This window comes from Gavia stellata, chromosome Z, assembly GCF_030936135.1.
Source record: "Gavia stellata isolate bGavSte3 chromosome Z, bGavSte3.hap2, whole genome shotgun sequence".
Taxonomy (NCBI): domain Eukaryota; kingdom Metazoa; phylum Chordata; class Aves; order Gaviiformes; family Gaviidae; genus Gavia; species Gavia stellata.
Genome location: NC_082637.1, coordinates 11,025,327 through 11,045,100, shown reverse-complemented (window position 1 = coordinate 11,045,100; position 19,774 = coordinate 11,025,327). Strand labels below are relative to the sequence as shown.

The 19,774-nt window shown below is 52.1% G+C and overlaps 1 protein-coding gene across 2 annotated transcripts in view; it reads right to left on the bottom strand.

Moving 5' to 3' along the window:
* CNTFR (ciliary neurotrophic factor receptor) overlaps window positions 1–19,774 on the bottom strand; it is a 210,336-nt gene that overhangs the window by 169,552 nt on the left and 21,010 nt on the right. Inside the window, exon 2 of one of the 2 annotated variants that reach the window (XM_059834224.1) lies at window positions 6,818–6,841. The exons of the other annotated variant lie outside the window; for it this stretch is intronic. Coding sequence (XP_059690207.1) covers window positions 6,818–6,841 — 24 coding nt within the window. The remainder of the gene's footprint in view (window positions 1–6,817; window positions 6,842–19,774) is intronic. 2 annotated transcript variants of the gene reach the window in all.

Genomic DNA, 19,774 nt, shown 5'->3' with positions numbered 1-19,774 from the left:
AGCTGCAGTGATGCAGCTGCCTTTGGTCCCCAAGCAGAGGCCATCCATCCCTCCACATCCCAGTGGCACAGGTCAGCTGATGCTCCACACCAGCCCTCTCGTGCTTTGTGCTGATCCTCTTCAACTCCACAGCCCACCCCCAAAATACGATCCAGGGCAACACCTCCACCAGCAGCCACAGTGAGTTCTCATGCCCCACGAAAAGCTACATTAGATTGGGCAGGGGGAAGCTGACAGCATTTCTCACAGCGCTGACTAGCAGAGCTTGCACACTCAAGATGCAGTTGTACAAATGAGACCCCAGCAACCACCCCCCAGCCCCAGTGATTCCCCACAGGCATGAAGAGCGGTATCAGGGACACAAAGCAGCCAACACCACAGGGAAGCAGTTGGGTCATGCATCCATTTACAAGGTCATCGCCCTGTGCCTTTTTAATGCCCTTCACTTTCGCCCGAGACAAGTCAAGGTGACTTGGACAGACCCTGCTGATCCTGCTCCCACTGATCCTCTCTGCTATCCCCCTGCTCTTGTGCTGTAAGCCCTCAGAGCAGAGAGCATCCTTTTCTGCTCTCTGGAAACGGGCCAGCAAAGCAACAGCCTGTGCCATGAATAACACTGGCAATGGGCAAGAGCAGAGCAGCCATGGGCTCTGCAAGGACTGGAGCATCCCTGGCCAACCCAGGCTCTGAGGGACACAGGGCTTGCCCTGAGCAAACACCTTCCAAGCATCCTCCCTGCCCACAAGTGGGACCAGGCATGCCTGTGCTCACAGCACTGCCATCCCCAATGCCAAGCCTCTCCTTGAGTCCCAGCATTTGCTTTTAAATGTCAGCAGTAAAACCAGCTACACATCAGAGGGAATTAAATGGAGGAGGAGGGGAAAAAAAAAAAAGAAAAAAGAGAAAGACGAAAGGGAGAACAGACAGCTCTGCTAATAGCGAGTCAGCCAGAAGTCTCCGAATCCATTTGAAATGTGTAGGGCTTAATTTAACTTAATGGTTTTGTCAAACATTGGCACTCTGTTAAAAGCACAGGAGAGCTGGTAATCCAAATGCCAGTGGCTCTGCCTTTGCTAGTCACAAGAAGGCTGCTGTTGGAGTCCCCAGATAGATCCATCTGGCTTCACGCAGGCAGCAAGCATGGTCCTGGCTACTGCAGTCACTCATTAGGACAGTTCTGCATTTACTTAGCACTGGCAGCAGCCCTGACTTTGCCCAGAACGCAAAAACAAACACAGCCACTGCATTTCTGAGCTTGTACACGTCTTGAGGCAGCTCCAGGCTTCTCCTGAAAACACAGCTCGGTCAGGGGAAGAGAGATTTGCAACTTTCTCTTGGGAAGACAAAATGAAATCTCTCACCTACGGGGACTTGGGAAAGAAGTTGGAAGAAAAAAGAAAAGCAAACCCTTTGCTCACAGGCAGGCATAGAAAGCCAGAGATTGAGCTGCAGCAGCCCATTCCCCACCCAGCCCGGTTCTCCCTCCTCTCTGCAGCAGCGCTAGGTCAAGGGCTCCCAGCAACCCCCACGAGATGGGATGGGGCTCAACCCCAGGGGAAACCAGGCAGCACTAGCTCTGCTGCTGTCAAACCCTCTTCTAGAGGAAAAAAAAAAAAGAAGTATCAACCTGTCAAGATGATCTTCCCTCTGTAGACAAGAGGCTGAGCCCATCTCTGCACACAGCAAGGACAAGACAGAGGGTGTTTAAGCCTCCTCACCTGCCCTGATGCCCTATTCTGGCAGCAGATGGGGAATCCAGGACACCTCACATGCTGCCTTGTGGTTTTGCCCCACCTCTGAGGGCACCAGGGGATGACCTTCAGCAACAGGCACTGTGTGATTCAAGCCACCGAGAGACACAGGCACACCGGGGAGAGGGACCAAGGCACTCTCCCCTTTGCGGTGGCAACAGTCCAAAAAGGTCAAGTTTGCTTGTACTGTCTTGGGAGGTGGCTAAAACACTGCTTTTAACCTTGCAACCACCTGCAGGACATCAGTCAGCCACAGGTCTGTCCTCTGCACCCACATCCTCCCATGCACCAGCAGCCACCACAAACTGGTGTGACCAGAGACCTTGGAAGCACAGCTCTGCCCACCTCCCCAGCCCCATGTGCTCCCAACAGCAGATCCCAGAAACCTCCACTTCCCCAGGGCAGAGCCTCCATTTCCCAGCACATCCCTCAACCCTCCCTCCAGCTCAGCACGGAGCACCCTCCCTGCCACGTACCCCAGGCAGCAGGGTTTGTTCAAAGGGCCAGAACTAAAGGAAGCACTGCTGCCAACCCCCAGCCTCTCGGGACAGCCCCAGAGCAATGGGCTACAGAGGGAAACAAACCCTAAACTCCAGGGCCATGGGCACATCCCCCCCTCCACACAGTGCAGGTGGGGAAGGGGCTCCAGGAAAACTGAGGGGGGGAAGCAGAGTCTTTTGAGCCTCTGCGTCCCCTTAAACCTCCCCCTCCATCCCAGGACCTGGATTCCTGTTTGATTTAAGACACAAATGGGAGCGAGTTTAAAGGTCTCAGCCTGGCCCTTGACTCCTTGGTGGGAGTCTTTCCACATCACAAAACCACCAGACAATTCAGCCTGATTGACAGCCTTTCAGGCAGAGAGGCCCGGGGCTGGAGCGAGGGGAGGGGGCTGTGGGTCAGGGCTACAGGGGTAAGGGGGGCAGCTGGAGCCATGCATGGGGCTGGGAGAGCAGGGGATGGCTGCGAGGTGGGGACGATGCTCAAGGTTTGAGCTTCCATGGGAAAGGTTTCTGCAGAAGGATGAGAGAGGCTAGAGCATCCTTGAGGGATGCAGTTCCACTTAATATTGGCAAAAGGCAAACTGCAATAGCAGATACAAGGGAAAAAAACAGAACTGGTTAAATGCACTTTTTCCGAGGTAAGTGGAAAGCAGTGTACACCAGAGAAGGCAGAAGGGGGACGCCAGGCTCAGAGAGAGGAGAGGGGTCAGTGACAGGCAAGAGCCAGGAGGGATCAGGGATGGGAAAGCAAGTGAGGAAAACCAGCGCTCAGTGACCAACCCTGGGCTCAGCCATTGAGGCTGCAGCAAAGGCTGAGATGGCAGCACGGAAGCACACACATGTGGACATGTGCACCCTGCGCCATATTCTGCCTCGCGCCTCATCCCTGCTCTCCAGACTCAGCAAAGCCCAGCCCAGTAAAGGGACATCACCAAGTTTCCCCTGCAGCAACAGGCAGGATCCCCAGAATAGCTAGCAGAAAAGATGAAGTGATTCCTCACCTCCTCCATCCTCCTCCTCCTCCTCACACCCCAGCTTAGGAGAACTGGGCACAACCCATGGCTCCCTCCAGCACTGCTCTTCCCCCTGTACCAGGGCTGATGCCAACACCCTCCATGGGTCTGCAGAGCCCAGTCTTCAGCTCTATGTGGCCAGCCCCCTTCCAAACCCACTTACATTGCTAATTTTGGGAGATGGTTCCCTTAAAAGTACTCTCACCTGGCAGTCTGGGTCAAACCCATGTTTGCCAGCCCCTCATCTCAAGAGGACACAAGGCACCTCTGCAATAAGCTGAGTGTTATCACTTGGGGAGACCAGGCGAGGGAATGCAAGAAGACCACAGATACTTGTCACGCTATCTTATTTATCCTGCCTTGTGCACACAGGAAACCCTTTCTCCTACCTTTTTTTTTTCTCCTTTAAATAAAAGAGAAAAATTTTAAGCTGGTGCTTTAAAGCACAGCAACCGCCAGCCCATCTCCATAGCTTGCCAAGAGAGCAATTCATCCTCTGCCTCTATTCTGCAGTAGGTAAAGCCCCCCCCCTCGCTTTTGTTCATCTGCCCGCTCTTTTGTCTGGCCCTGAAAGCGTTGATCACTCCTGCATGAGGAATGTGAAACTGATGTGATGTGATAGGAACAATGCTCCAGCCCCGCTCCTTGCAGCCACATCAAAGTCCCCATTTGCATGGCTTCCCCTTGCCTGCCTGTCCCCCTCTGCCCCCGGCCGCGCTCTGGCTGCTTCAGCGCCTTCATTGTCCTCCCTGCTTCGAGAAGCAGCCTTGGCCTCCTGCTAAAAGGCACTCGATGGCCTCCCCATGCTTGCCACTGCCTCTGCTCGCCCATGGGAGATGGCACCCATGGGCAGCATCTGGCTGGCAGGAGAGGTGGCATCTGCAGGTGGCACTGATACGGGCTGGGATGCACCAAGACAATGTCTCTGTTAATCCTGCTGCTGTCTGGTGCCAGCTCCCAGATGGATGCCCCTCCTTGCGGCACTGCCAGGCTGGGGTGGGGGATCTAAGCAGAGTGATGGGGAGGTGAGGAAGAGCTGCTAAATCAGGAGGTGTGGGGCAGTGGGGCCCCAACCCTGCTAGAGGACAGGGAAGCATGTGGAGAGCATTAACATAAAATTAGGATATGTCTTCAGCCAGTGAAGGGCACAGGGGGAGTTCACGCTGAAAACACCCTGCTCTCGCAGTGTCTGGGGGAGGCAGATCCCTGCTTGTCCTTCTGGTGCAGGAGGAGAGACCAGGAGCCAGACACTCAGAGAGGACACGACCTGACAGCTGGACAGCCCCACACCTGTAGCACTGCCAGCCCACGCAGCACCCCGCGGCACTGGCAGCAGAACAGCACTCAGCAGATGCTACAAAAGCCACTGGAGCAGCTGGATAAACACCGCCCTGGGTCCAGGCAGCCTCCTGCCAGGCTGCTGAGCCCAGGTATGCTGCCGCCAGGTAAAAATCCTACTGCTACCCTGCAAGGAGCAGCCACCACCCCATGATAAGAGATGCCCTTCCCATAGCATGCTTCACAAGGAGTCCAGCTTCTCCAGACCTCATCAGGTCAAAGGCTTTAACCCAGGGCCAGCCAAGAGAAAACAAACCCTCCAGCGAGACAGAGAGCCTCTCCCCAGTCCCACAGCAGCTGTGGCTCCATGGCAAGCCTGTGCCAATATGACAGCAGCTGGAAAGTGATAGCTCTCCAGCTCCCCAAGGCGCTGTCTGCCTCCAAGCCTCCTGGGAGCCCCAGGCAAGCAAGCTCCGTTTCCTTTCAGGGGGCAGCCAGGTGCCTGCTGCCAGGCAGCGGGATGCAGGCAGCATGCAGGCAGGGAAGGGGAAAGCCAGGCACTGGCCACGCCAGCTGGGGTGCAAGGGGGAGGCTGGCACAGGGCAAGACTAGAGCAAAGCAGTAGTGGGACCACAGAGAACTGTGTGGCACCAAGCTACACTGGAAACAGGAGGGACACTGATACCCCTGCAAAATTGAGGTGGTGCTGATACACCTCACAAGCTGAAGGATTTAATCTTTGGTGGAAGAGAAAATAGACCGAGTTTACCCTTGCCATGGAGACCAGTGTAACACTGATTCCCTCCCATCCTCATCCTGAAGTATGGGACTTCCTTTTAACCTTAACACCAACCATGCTGCTGAGGCAGTCTGTGTCACTAACCAACACACAGAGGCAGCCAGCATCTGTCTACAGAAAAAAAGAGGCTTCTAGGTCCAGCCATTTCCAACACAGCAAGCAAGATCCAGGTAATCAAGGCTTTGAGTCCAAGCACATCTCCAGTTTGCACCTCATACTGAAGATCAGTGATCCAGAAGAACTCCAGGTGTTTTGACTTCAAATGCATAGAAAATGCAAACCCACTGTCCAAGAGGCATTTCTGGATTATCAGCCCACAGATCAAAATGCTCTATGGGTTACCGTGTAGGACGTTCTGCTCTAATGCTAAACAGGCACTTCTTAAACACTTCCCAGGCCACCTGTACCCAAGCATCCTCCCAAATCTTGAGAGCCCCTGTGTCTTTCTTTAGTTTTTACCTGGTTACTGCAGCCCCCTATTCAAGCCCCTCTGCTCTTCATCTCTAGCTGAGGTTCAGCAGCCTGCCAAGGGACAGAACACTGGCAACTGTTCCTGATTTATACTGATGGAGAATATAACTTCTCTTTAACAAAGTAAATAGAGCCACTAGTAAAAGGCAGAGTACTTTTTTTTTATTAACAAGCATGTTTCTGCCTCAGTGCTTACGGGGGAGGCAGGCCAGCCCATGTGGAAGAACCAAGCCCACCTTCCTAACACTTTGGGTCAGATTTGCCACACAAAAGCCCTCTTTTGTGCATTAGACATGGCCAATGTCACTTCTGGTTAGGAAAGAAGAACCTCTGCTAGGGGAACACACTGGGATATGATTAAGGAAGACATTTCAATCCGGCGTTTGGATTCTTCCCTGCCAAGCTGATTTACCTTAGGATAACACCAGAAAGGCTGTTTTGCTGTAGCTGTCCTCACACACTAACCAGAGCCCCAGGCAGCTCTGAGGCTCCTTCACTGGGCTGGGGGGCTGCACAGTGCACCCAAGGGTGCTGCCCACCACCCTGCTGAGCTCCCACCTGGTCACCCCCCAGGGGCTGAAGCTCAGAGCCTCCTCTGTATCTCCAGAAGGAAAGGAGTCCCCCCAGCCCAGGAGGGAAGGCGGCATCAGTCCTTTTTTGGAAGCTATAGTGGTGCAACAATTAGCTTTGCTCAGCGAGACGAACTCCTGCAGGACACCAGCACAAGAACCTTGCTCTCGTGTTGCTGGCGGCGAGCCCGTTGTTGAAGAGGTCGCAGATAAGAGCCTGTACACCTCTCCAGTACTCGATCTGCCTGGCCCTCCACACAGCTGTCAGCATGGCAGGATAGGTCCCACTTCATCAGAGGGGCCCCTGTCAGTGCTGCAGCAAGACCAGGGAGCAAACGCTCTGTGCCGGTAAGGGGATGAACCGCTGCAATCCCCACCCAGTGCTCACTGGGCAGCTAAATCCACCCCCTAAAAGGTGGTGAAACATTGGAGAAACTCCCCCAAGCAGGGCTGGGTACCACTCCTCCCCTAGGGATCAGGGACCAGGAGACATCCATCCTCTCCCTTGCTCTACCCCAAAGCTCCCCACCGGCTCCCAGCCACCTCCACCAGCTGGTGCCAAGCACATGGGATGCTGCATCCAGAGGAAGCCCCCTCAGCTTGCCTGAGGCCCAAACCATCACCGCAGCTTGCTGAACCTCCACAGCACCATTCAAGCAGACCCCAGGCAGGCACCCCAACCCTTCCAGCATGCCTATAGGGCTACAAGGCAGCAAGGAAGTTAAACAGAGCCGCCCCGCTCGCTACATTCAATTGCCATCAGAGGCATACCACAGGTGAACAGGACCTTGAATACAGCTAGACAGATGTTGTTTCAGGGCTCGCTAATTCTCTGTCCCTAATTCATTCCTGGTTTCTGCAAGATACAGTCAATTTTTGACCAGCCACCGCACATGCATGTTTCTTTGCTTTCAATTCGGCCAGCAAAATCCATTTACCGTGCCTGTCTCATCCGGTTTCCGTCAAGTCTGCTGAATTCTCCTTCAGTGAAATAAGTAAGTTTACTGTAACACCCTCTTTTGTAAGAGCAGGGCTAAAATGACAGTCTTTCTGGTGCCTGACTATTTCCCTTCACAGCAGGAGCTAAAGACTGCTTGTTTTCAATTGTGAACTGTTCCGACTTCTTGAAATGCATGAAAGTACCAAGGGGGTCAATTTAACTGGGAAAAAGGTTTCTAAAAGAGAGTATTTATTTACCTTGCAGTTTGCTGTGGAGAAGTTTAGGCTGGTAATTTACTAGCCAAGGATGCAGGGGTCTCCGGGTGAACATGAGAGAGAAGAGATGCAACTCAACATCTGCCTTCTCCAACACTGGCCAGGCGGAGCCAGAGACCAAACTGTTGGTTTAAGGTTCCCGGTTGCAAAGCCCTGCCCCACTTGGTGGGTCTGGGGGAAGCAGGGCAAAAGCCCCCCGACTTGCACAGCCCAGTTATTTTTTTGGCTTTTGGTGCCAGAGCCACATGCCACCTTCGGGCCTTGCAGAACACGGTCCCAGTCCTCTGCAGTATGTGTTTTCCACCTCAAGGCATCTCCTAAGGGTTTCCCAGACTGAGTTGGGGGCAGGTCAGAGGGGAACAGAAAATCCAGACCTGTTCCTCACACCCCCCCACACTCCTTCCTTATTGCTTTTCTGGTGACACGCATCCATGGCAAAGGAGCCACAAGACACCAGTGTTATTGGCCCTGTGCTAAATGCTGCCAAACAAGTAGCATGAGTCAGGGTGACCCTTTTATTCAAAAACAGCTAGAGAACCAGGACAAGCTGCTATCTGCAAGCTCCTGGAACACCCACTTAACCTCTGCCCATAAGTAGCCACCAGCAGCCCCAGACTGGGGGGGAAGTCCCTAGGCATTCACACCAAAGAAGGAGATCACCAGAGAGCTCTCCTCCCATCCCCACTTCTGCCTGAGCAGGACAACTGCACATCTGGAGCCAGGCAGCTGATGGGAACCCAGCATGGGGCACACCAAGCTCTGCACAAGGAAATCTGGGCCCTGTACTCCATTTGCAAAACGCTTGAAGCCTGATGCTTTCAGCACAGGAAACATCCAAAGCCCTTACACTTTAGGACTGAATTCCCCCTCCTGCAGTAGCCTGCAGTTTTCATTTCTCATCCTCTTAGGTTATAGTTTCCTTACACTCTTCTCACATCCTTGCTATTTTCTTGGCAACTCCTCAAGTTTCATTCTCTTTTCCAAGTTACACGACCTGAATTTAAGACTTCTGCTACTCCTCCCTGCTCATTAGCAGACATAAATTAAAAGCAGAATTGAAGAGATTATTTGCAATACCACTTGAGACACCTTCAAGCCTCTTATTGCCTTGCCACATACTGTGAATTCTGACCCAAAAAAGGACTTTACGTCTGGACCTTGCCAAGTGTTTATCCACATCCTGTTAGGCAGGTTTGGGGGCAGAGCGCTCATCCTTCTCAAAAATAAGATAATCTTGAGGCTTTGCTAAGTTCCTGCATCAAGTTTCTTGCAAAAGAGTTTCCACCTGCTAAGGTCTTTTGACACTGAACAGCAGATATGACTCACTTGCAGAAAAAACATGCAACAAATGTTTTTTATTTTTTTCCTTTCACATGATATGGGTAGGATGTTACCAGACCTGCATGGGAAAATGAGCTACTGCCTGCAGGGCTCTGGGCAGCTACAGCCTCCCACGGAGACCACGGCTACAGTAAGCCAAGGAAAAATCACTGCACACCCACCGGCTGCCAACAGGACCAATAGCATACTGTTGATTTCTACATTTCCAGGAGCCAAACTGAAGACCTGCAGATTTTTATTGCCATGCTCCACTGCACCCATCTCCCCTCCTCTGCAGTCCTGTGTGTCAGGGAAGAGGCTGAGAGAGATGCCTGTTGCTCTGTGCTCAGGACCTGATGTGTTGACATTAGCACCCAGAAGCTCAGGGAGGTTGTCTAAGTGCAATCAAAGCTATTTCTGAAGTCTCATATGATGCTCACAGGTACAGCCCCTGCTGTTAAAAGTTCAGTTGGCACAAACTAGTGGCACAGGGCTTGCAGAGCCCTGCCTATCCCCCAGCACCATTCACACCCTGCGAGTCGTATATGGATCCAGACAAGATGCAAAGCTGAGCTCAACTGTCCCAGGGAGGAAAGGCTTGGGGCAGAGCACCCAGCCACCTGTGGGAAAAGAGCAGCAAGAAGGACTGAGCATGTGTCACAAGATATTCAACCCCAGCTGGTCACCGGAAAGGAGCTGGGAGCGATGAGGACAGAGCACAAAGCCAACAGCTCAACAACTGTCCGCTCAGAGCGCCAAGGCACGGCAAGAGCGCACGGGCCATCGCCACTACGTAAGACACCACATGCCTTAATCTCTCCCCAGGGAGAGAACCTCTTCCAGCCCTGACTGTTTGTGTATTCAGCTAATTTTGTTGCCTGACTTTCCACCTACTTGCTCAGCGGAAAGCCGATCCTCCCAAGTAATCATCACTATTTCATCCCTACCCTCAGATGCAAGGCCACGGCATAAGCAAACCCCTGCTCCGCCGCATCAGTTGCAAACCCAGTGTCACAAGGGCAACTGGCTCCCCTTGATGTGTACCCTTCACTGAAGCTCCCCTCACAGTCTCAGCACCGTGTGTGCCAGCATAGCCAAATACCGCAAACCACTTGCTGGTCTAAATCAGCCTCATATATACTAAAATGCAGTTCCAAATCTCCTCTGTGGCTCCTACACACAAGTCAGGCTGTTCAAGGGCAGGGGTGTAATTAAGGGGAAAAAATACCCTGCATACACCAGGGAGCATCCTGAACAGCATGAGCTTAGTATCAGCTCTTGCTCGAGCACAGTGAGACTATTCCTGGCTGCTGCCTTTAGTGCCGGTGTCCGTGCTCGCAAAAATGAGGTTGTGGAAGTAGAACAGCTTCCAAGAAGAATTAGGAGAATGAGTCGGGAACCTGAAAGCCTGCTGTGCAGCCGCAGGCTCGAGTGCTCAGTTGGTTCAAATAAGCCAAGAGACGATCAGGAGAGGATTTAATCGCCCCCTGCAAAAGTACCAGTGCAGGGAGAAGATTTCTGCTGGCAGCAGGGACCTCATCTCCGGGGCTGCCAAGGGGGAAGAGGTCACGTCTGCCCTTTGCTCAGGTTCCTGCTAAGTGCCCTTCCCAAGAGGGGAGAAGGAAAAACTGCTCCTGCGTGGGGCATGTGCTAGGCAAAAGGCAGGATTGGAAAGGGCTATGGGCTCAGATCCTGCACAGCAAAGGCAAAGGAGACAGTTCAGGTTGTGGGTCACTGTAAGAAGGCAAACAAACTAGCCTGGGCTGGGAAGTGTTATGCCCAAGTCTCAGGTCCAGTTGCAAACTACCCCACCCTTAAGCCCCCAGGTATAACAGATGAGGGCAGATGAGCAATGGAGATGCCCTGGTCCTCTCCCTCCAGACCAGCCACAAAGATGACCCAGAAGCCAAGCCACGTAGCAAGACCAAGGGCATCTACTGACAGCCCACCCCGAGACATCCCTCTGCACCTTCCTTTAGCTCTTCATTTCACATGCAAAACTTACCAACGGAGACAGCCCATGGTCTCACTAAAGACAGTCAGGCCAATGGTCATTTGGAAAAAGGGAAGGCAGTTGTTTTTAAACATGTTGTTTTTAAAATGCAAGTCAGCTATCCTCACTGAATCAGGAGGAGGATCAATTAGGACAGACCAGCAACCTTAAGAGGCGAGAACAGGCATCCCATGTGCTTCTCCAGCACTTTGAAGTCTCACTGTCCTTTCATTCCCGCTTCCATATTGAAACTGTTTTCACCGGGGAAGCTTTGCATCAAACACTGCTCTAAAACCCAGCTGCAACACTGAAACCTGCTCTTCACTCCTCCCTCCAATTACAGCGCTCACTTCACCTTTAAAGCAAGGCTGCCCAGGACGCCTGCTTGAGCTGAGTAATAAATGGCACAGATCAGCTGCTGCCAGACTGGGGCTGTAATCCCACCGCAGGGCTGCATCCCGGAGAGCCAAGCTGCAAGCGGAGGGAGCAGAGACATCACACAGCTTCCTGCATGGAGAGGAACAACCAGCTGGGAGCGCATCTCGTCCCTCAGCCTGGTACCCACCCTGCACTGCAACACCCCTGCCACCAGGCTCCCTTCTTTTTTCCAAGCAAAGGGACACGGGTTACTTACATTCAATCACTAATTCCCCTAATGCCCTGAAGACTATTTACTGAGGTTAGCCAAGCGTTTGAGATGCTTGCAAAGTACCCTCAAGCTTTTCTTAATAGCTATTTCTGTATAGTCATCTTTTGTTCCGAGTCTCCCCCACACCTCTTTGGGCTTTTTTAATCTTGCTAAAGACAGGTGAGGTGAGGATCTCAGTCATTTGAGAAGGGAAAAGAAATTGGTGAGAAACCAAATGTATAATAGACCTATTGTCTCCCTTGTGTTTACTTCTCCCTGGCAGTACTGTTAAAAAGCCTTTCTCCCTCCTTCCATTGCCAGCTGGAAGGGCTGAGATCGTACAGCTCAGACACCTCCACACCGTAACTTATAGTTTCATCCCATTGCATTCAACAGTGTCCACCCTCCACACTCCTCTCTGGCATCCAGCAGCATCCCTGCAGACATTACAAGTTTTTAATAGCTTGACCACTCTTCCCAGTCCCTCCAGAAATCCATATATGAGCACTCTTCTTTTCTTCTCCATTTTACATCCCTCACTGCTGCATTTTTCATCCTGAATTTCTTCTTTTCATGGTTCTTTCCCTGATGCAGTCCTCCAGGGCCACTTTACACGTCTCAGAGCCTGTCATTTTTGAGTCCGCTTTCTACTTCAGTTTCCCCAGGTAGTGAATCACTGACCTAAAAATGCAACTGGGCAAGGTATCTTGGGGATACAAAACTGCCCACAGCTTCCCAGAAAGAATCCTGCCTCGGGGATTTCTTACCCCACACCAGTCCTTCACTGCTTCATCTACAGCCTTCCCATCACCTTCTCCTGAAGGCAGCTAGGACCAACACAAACCCTTTGGTCCCCAGACCTCTGCCTACTTGCAATGCCATCACCTCAACAGCAGCCTCCCAGGCTCGCTGCGTCAGCCGGGGCAGTGCCAAGCCATCTTGTCCCCACCACCCGTTTGCACCCTTGTCTCTGCAGCATGCCCAGAGCCTCCCGCTGAGACAGCGGCTCCAACACCGCACGCACAGCAAGAGGCCCTGGCCAGGAAGATTTACAGCCTATGCAAAGACAGCAGGTGGGGCAAAAAAAGCAGGTCTGGAGAGAGGAAGGCAACGGGTTGCAAGCCCCAGAGCAGACTATGCTGCATGCTCCTTCTCCACTGCCTGAATTGCGAATCTGCAACCACCTCTGCAGGGCTGGTGGAGGCTGGAGCAACCCCGTTCAAACATCTTTGCACAAGCATGGCTTTCAGGCATCAGTGCAAAGGGAGTGAGTAGGGAAGGAGGGAAGCACCAGCCAAGAACAGGCTGTTTGGGTTTTGCATGAACTCTACCCACCCTTCACCTTCAAGGGCACTTCCTCCCTTTACCATGGGTAACAAGCACAGATAATTGAAGGAAAACATCATTTCCCAGAGCACTTCTGATCCATATTATCCATGCTCGTTACAAGCTGTGAGGCTCATTCTGGTCTCCACCAGCTCCGAGCAAACAGGAAAGACTGCAGCACAGGGACAAGGGGCAGAAGAGCTGCTGAGAATGCTACAAACCAAACTGAGCCACTTGAAGGACCTGCAGGCACAGAGAGACATGGGCTTGTAGTCAGGCCAGGACAACAGAGGCCCAGGGTCATCTGTGCAGCACAAGTTGCCTCCTTGAGCTTACGCAGGAGAGTGGCTCTAACTGGGCAGTGCTGGAGCAGGGCAGTGTTCAATTCCTATCTGCCCACTGACTTGTGTGGGTTTTGTCCTGTCATCCTCCAGGTTGCCTCCTCACCTGGGCAACAGTACCTTGCTTGTCAGTCTGAGAAAAAGAGGACTCGGAAAAGCAAAGAAGTTTTTCTTCCTTTTCAGTCTTTTTTTTAAGCTCTGGGACCTTTTTCGCCATCGTGTGAGCACAAGGGAGCTCTTCTCGGCTGCTAAGCTTTGTCTACTTCTACCCTGCTGCCATGGCTGGCTGGAGCCTCCCAGGAGGTGACTGGATAGACATGTGGTCCCCAGGTCACTCACTGTCCCACCCCTGGCATCTCACAGCTCACCCTCACTTAGAGGATTTTCAAAAAGACATTCAAGGACCACATTTCACCAGCTGGCTGCAAAAAGTCCCTGTGCTCAGCAGTGCTGAAAGTTGGGTAGAGAAGGAAGCATTAGCAGACATGCAGAAAAAAGTAGCTAAGCAGGAAGACTTACAGGAAAAAAATTTGTTTTGGCAGCATATTCTAGGTTGGTTTTTCCAGAAAAGCCCTGAAGAGAAGATCCAGAAGAGATGCTGCATACAGCCCACGTGCTAAAACCAGACAGCAGACCTTTAGATAGCATTAGCCTGAACCAGGGAAGCAGCAGAGGTCTGGTCAGCTGGGATGCAGGGTAGCTGCATACAGGACTACCCCCAGCAGTGCTGTTTTCCTCCGCCGGATGGTGGGATGCATAGGTCTGGAACCATCACCTACCTCCAAGCCAGCTCCTGCAACCCTCGTGCCAAATGCTGAGCGTTCGGGACAGGTGGGGAAAGAGTGATGGGAAGCAGCAGTGACATGCTGCAGCAGTATACCACCTTCCTTCCAAACAGCCTTGCTGCACGCTGAGCCTGGCTTCTGCTTGCCTAATATTCTCCCTTACCCAAAAATCACCTCCCATTCACTCAAGCCTCAGCTCTCCTCCCTCTTCAGCCCTTCTTGCTCCTCTTCTTCCCTCCCCACTCCCAACAGGGTCAGGAAACTCTCTGGTTCAGCATCTTCCAAGTGTGATTTATACTATCTCCAGCCTGGTAAACTGTAAGATACTGGAGAGCATCCAGGACTGCAGGAAGTGGGTCTGCCTTGGCAAAGACAAGAGACACAGGAAGAAACTGGATGGGAACTAGATGGGCTCTTCCTTCACCTGGTGCCCCCACCCCTCTTCTGCAAGCCCTGTGATTTATCTCTCTCTGGACCATCTCTGCAGGAACCAGGTCCATTACGGAAATTAAAATGAGCTATTGCCAGCAGCTGGCAAGATCAAACCCCCAGCACGCCTGTCCCCTCCAAGCAGAGATGGCAGACATCACAGGGCTTGCAGCCAAGTACATGGGAGAAAGTGCCAAGAGAAGCTCCGGCACTGCATCCTGATGGGTCACCAGCTTTGGAGTCTGCTGGCCAGTGGCACAGCTCAGAGGGCAAGTGGGATACCAGTCTGACACTGACTCTGGCACAGCCTAGCTTCCAGGAGCGGCCAAGGGCAAGCATGGACCCTCTGTGCCACTGCATGCAAGCCTCAGCGTGAGCACATCCAAGGTGTTGGAGAGACTTCAGGATGCTTCAACACTGAGGGTCTTGTTTGAATGACAGTGACATGGTTTAGTGGTGGACTTGGCAGTGTTAGGTTAATGGTTGGACTTGATGATCTTAATGGTCTTTTCCAACCTAAACGATTCTATGATTCTATGATGACTGAGTTTGGGGTGGGGGGGCAGAAGAAAGCCCTTTCCCTTCTCTCCACAGCTTCCCCTACTAGGACAATATCCCTGGTATGAAGATGCCTGAAACAGGGAAAGATTCATCTCCCAGGATGAATAGCTATCACAGGAGGTTGGTGGTTGCAGGTAGCGCTAGAAGCTGTGACCAACCAAGAGATCCTTCCCTAAAAGAAAGGCTTCAGCTTCACACACACAAAGTGAGCCACAGGCACCCCAGAAGAAGCAGCTTGATGCTTCATCGACCTCAAACACAACAAGGTCATTATCATCCCCCAGAAAAATCTTTCTCTCTCATGTATCTCCAAGTGATAACAAAAGAGCATTCAGTCCTGAAGAGGTTTTTGCTCCAAACTGGTGACAGCTCTGGAGAAAGCACAGAAATAATTGCCGGTGGAAGCGTATGAGAAGGGCTCAAAGCTAGCAAGACAGGGACAAACTTCTCCCAAGCATGACGAGCTCAGTCAGGCATTACTGACTGACACCAGAAGAGAGAAATGCAACCCATGCTATGAGGGGAGGTTTTCCAGGTGCTGGTCTCCCTTCATAGCCCCATGCATCAGTGTGGAGCTCCCCACACCAGCACTTCTCAACCCCAGACATTGAAGGCGTCACAGAGCAGCCCAAGTGCAGCTGTGAAGGCAAAGCCTCACACCCATACAACAGCACTTGTGCACACAAGCAGCTATAGGAGAGAGCAAGTTCATAAGCAGAGAAATGATGCAGCACTTCACAGAACAGCCCACGGATGTTTGTCAAAAGAGGCAAGGTGGCCCTCAGAAGTCAAGGAATTCTGTCCTGAAGACTCAGATCTTTGTGGCCACAGCAAGACCAGGAAAGAAAGAAGCTTTATAACCAAGGGGGCCTTAAAACTCCCCCTGCTTCCCTGATGCAGCAGGGGAGCGGGTGATGTACACGCACTCCAGCCTTAACAGCACGACAAGGTATCCTTATGCATTTGAGCACCAAAACAGGAGCTTGTTCCACCTAAGGTTCTGCTGGCCTAAGCTCTTGTACAGCCAAAGATCAGATGAGATACAACGAGCTTTGGGGGGGGCAGTTGCTTTTTTAAGTCATTTCCTGCAAACAGACTTTTTGCTGGTACTTTCCATTGCTTAAGACAAAAAAGTTGAAGTTATCATCTAGACAGTCACAGCACTGCCATGCTGACAATCAACCTAATCCATCTGATTAGAAGAGGATTCGGAAACAAACAGGAGGGGAGATTTCCTTCCTTCCGCAGCGTTTCAGAGAAACCCGCTTTGTGCTCTGCCACAAGATAACCTTCTGCCAGGCTGTCCTCAGCCCAGCCTAGACACAACAGGGCACTGTATCTGGGGCCAGAGACCTGATTCTTAAGTGCCTCCGGAAGTGTCTTGTTAAAGGGATCATAGTAACCCCCACTGCACTGCCCACGCATCAGCGATATCCTCCTGCAAATCACCTGGGGGAGCCCGGGGTGACACTACCCTCGGCTGGATTTGAGCCCTGACCTCCCAGTCCCCTTTCTGACCTCCCTCTGCTCCCTGCATCACCATGATACTCCCGCTCCTGGGAACCGGGAACCTGCCAGGATTGCTGATCAGCTGCATGATCTGTTTAAGAGGGGAAGAGCAAAGCACACCAGCCAGTTCCTTTACAGTCTGTGCCACTTCTTTCCTACACTCCTCAGCTCTCGGGGGAGGCACCAGGGCCAGCCAGGTGGATTGCAGGTAGCACTGAGTGGGCTTAGCCATGCCTGTCCCCCAGGAGCTGGAAGAGGCTGGGGAAACCTGGCAGCTTTGTATTTGAATGCCCTGTGGGGAACAACAGAAGGGAAAGCCAAAGTGCCCTTTGGCAGGTCCCCGTCCCCCAGGGAAAAGCACTTGGGCCAGCAGATTCAGGCAGGGGGGGCACAGTGGGGCTGTCCATCGGCTGCCGACAGCCCAGACACTTCATCCTCCTCCAGCAGGAATGCCTGGGCAGCCCTGCAGAAGCTCCTCAGGTACTCTGGACCAGCACCAAGTGACAGTTCACCCTCGTCCTCCCATCCTTGCCAGCCTCCTGACCATCCACTCCCTAAATAGGTCAGAGCATTTCAAAGGGAGGGTACAAGGAACAAGAGGATAAAAAAAAAAAAATACATTTTCTCCTCTCCCTCACCTGCCTGTGCAGCATCTCTTGGTCAGAGTCTGCGGGTCACATAGCCTCCTTCAGTTCAAGACAAACAGAGTGCTGTGATTTTTAAGTGACCATCCATGACCCAGAGCTGCAGGGTGGAAGGAGTGGATGCAGACTTGCATCTTAAGTAGATTAGATTTTGTATTACACTTACATGGAGAAAGCAGAGAAATCCCCCAAGCGTTTCACAGCCGGCTGTAATAGCAACATGCGCGACTTAATGGCATGCAAGGAACACGCTTTCCACTGGCTGCAGTCTGGCTGCTCACACCTTGCCTCACCTGGGGGAACACAAGCCAGCAGGTACTTGCTTTTTTCCTAAGGAAAGAACTACAGCCACTCAGCTTTTGGTTAACCAGGCACATAGGCAAACTGCTACCAGGGTTGCAACCCACCACATCTGCAAGCTAGACCCAGGTGAGGGTTATCCTAACCCCATAGCACTTAGCAAGCCTGCATCTTGCAAGAAACTGCAAAAAGCTTCCTGCCTGCAGCTCTGCAGCACAGGCCTAGAGCAGCTGGGGAGCAAGACCAAAATACTCCCATCTGCCTGAACATCATTCCCAGCAAAGCACAACAGGCACATGGTGCAGCTGGGAGCTCCCAGCATCTTTCCTGCTGGTGTTTCCTCCCTGGGCGCAAGGCAACTCATCCCTGCTCTGCGAACATCCTTGCACATCACTGCTCGGGCCAAGAGCCATGCTCTGCAGCTCAAGGACAAGCAGACGGTAGAAAGCCACAGTTGCAGCAGGAGCGGAGCAGGAAGCTTGCAAATCAGGCTACAAATGCAATGTGGGCCATGCTGCTCCAACTGGCAAGCCCTTTGACATGCATAAGTAGACTCATTGCCTCCCAGGGACCTGCCTTCAATTTACAGCTCATGTGACAGGAATGATAGTCACCATCAGGACAACTTGCAAGAAGTTAAGGGTATGACAGGTCCCCCTGGTGTAAGTGTCATGTTAACACACGAAGGCAGTAATTAACACACCATCACCAATGGATTAAGATTGTATGATCAATCTAGTCGTCACAGCCTCCCTCAAGCCCCAGCACAGCTTCTTGCAATGCAGAAGTTCCCCCAACCCCTATTCCTTGCGATCAAACGCCCACTGCCAAAGGCTCACCAGAATGGGTGCTGCCAGTTTACAGCTTTTCTTTTTTAATTTAAATTTGTATAGAGAAATTTATGAGCTATTTTTCAGGCTGAGATGCTGACATTTTATTTGCCCAATATGAGAGCCCTCAGTTGCTTTATTGCCAAAACATAATTGAACAAAGCCCCAAGAAGAGAAAGAGCCAGGGAAAATCTCAGTGAGATGCGGTTGGGATGTGCCTCACGGCTGCAGCACAACAGCCCGGCACATGCACATGGGACCCCAGGAGCAACTTACACCCAGCTGCAGCCTCCCTGCAGAAACAAGCTGTCACACATCAGCACTGGAGATGTGCAACTAATATTTGTGGCACAGCACGAAACATGTGCCTGCAGACACCTGACAAAGCATGGCCGGGCAGAGAAGGGATGCCACATGAGGCTGGGGTGCACAGCATCATGCAAGACTCCTCATAGCCCATAGCCTTGCTGGAGGATACCTTGCAGCTGCAGGGCTGGAGATAACACAAGCACAGGCTTTGCACTGGTGGAGTGTGAGGCACCAGTCTCCCACTCAGCCCTTGACAGCGCTCAAGCCCTCACAGCAGGAGACAGAAAAAGGCAGCGGGTCCCTAACGCAGAAAGGACCAGCTCTTCACAAGAGGTGTAGCAAAGTGGTGGGACTACTGGCCGGAGGTTGCTGCGGGTAATCAAGATTTGCTTTCTTGAATCTATGCACTTGGACAAATTCACAGCAGAGGGAAAAAAAAAAAAAAAATCTCTTTACTTCTGGCCGAAGACATTTGAGCCACATGCTGTCAAAGGTTGGAGCTACACCAGCGCGTGCTCACCCTGCTCTCCTGCTCTTACGCCTTTCCTTGCATGTGCATTGCTGTCTGCTGTCAGGGACAGGACCCCAGGACATTTGGCTGTACTGATCAAGCCACTCTCAGGGAATAAGCCAGTCTGCAGCATACAGTAGGAAAGCACTGGGGCAGATATTTTGATTCACATTTGCAAGGGCTTTTGAAAGGAGCAAAGAAAGAGCATTTTAAGCATTCCTTTCAGCCAGCACGCATCCCAGCCCACGAGACCCCTCCTGGGGGGAGGCACAAGAACAATCTCCCTTTCAGATCAAGGGCTCCTTTGTCACCCTGCTGCAAGCCATTTGACCTTCAGAGTCAGAAGCAAGCTCATATCACAAGTGGTCTGATGGGCCTGGGTTGGGAGCAAGCCCAGGCACTTGAGAAGGACTGCAGCCCAGCTGCCAGCCCCAGCATCTCAGCAGGGATATCAACAGACCCTGAGCCTGAGAGCTCAGCTCTGGAAACACTTGTTTCAGCTCAGCACATTTCCTCCTACAGCCAGACACAGAAGGTCACCCAGGCCAGCATTTCCATTTACAAGAATATCCTTGCCAAGAAAGAACAGACCCAGGCCAGGCTATGCCAGGGTGTCCAAAGACGGTCTAAACCTTTGAAATAGAAGCTAGCCTTCATTTCATCAACAGCATCTTCACATTTCTTCAAAATGC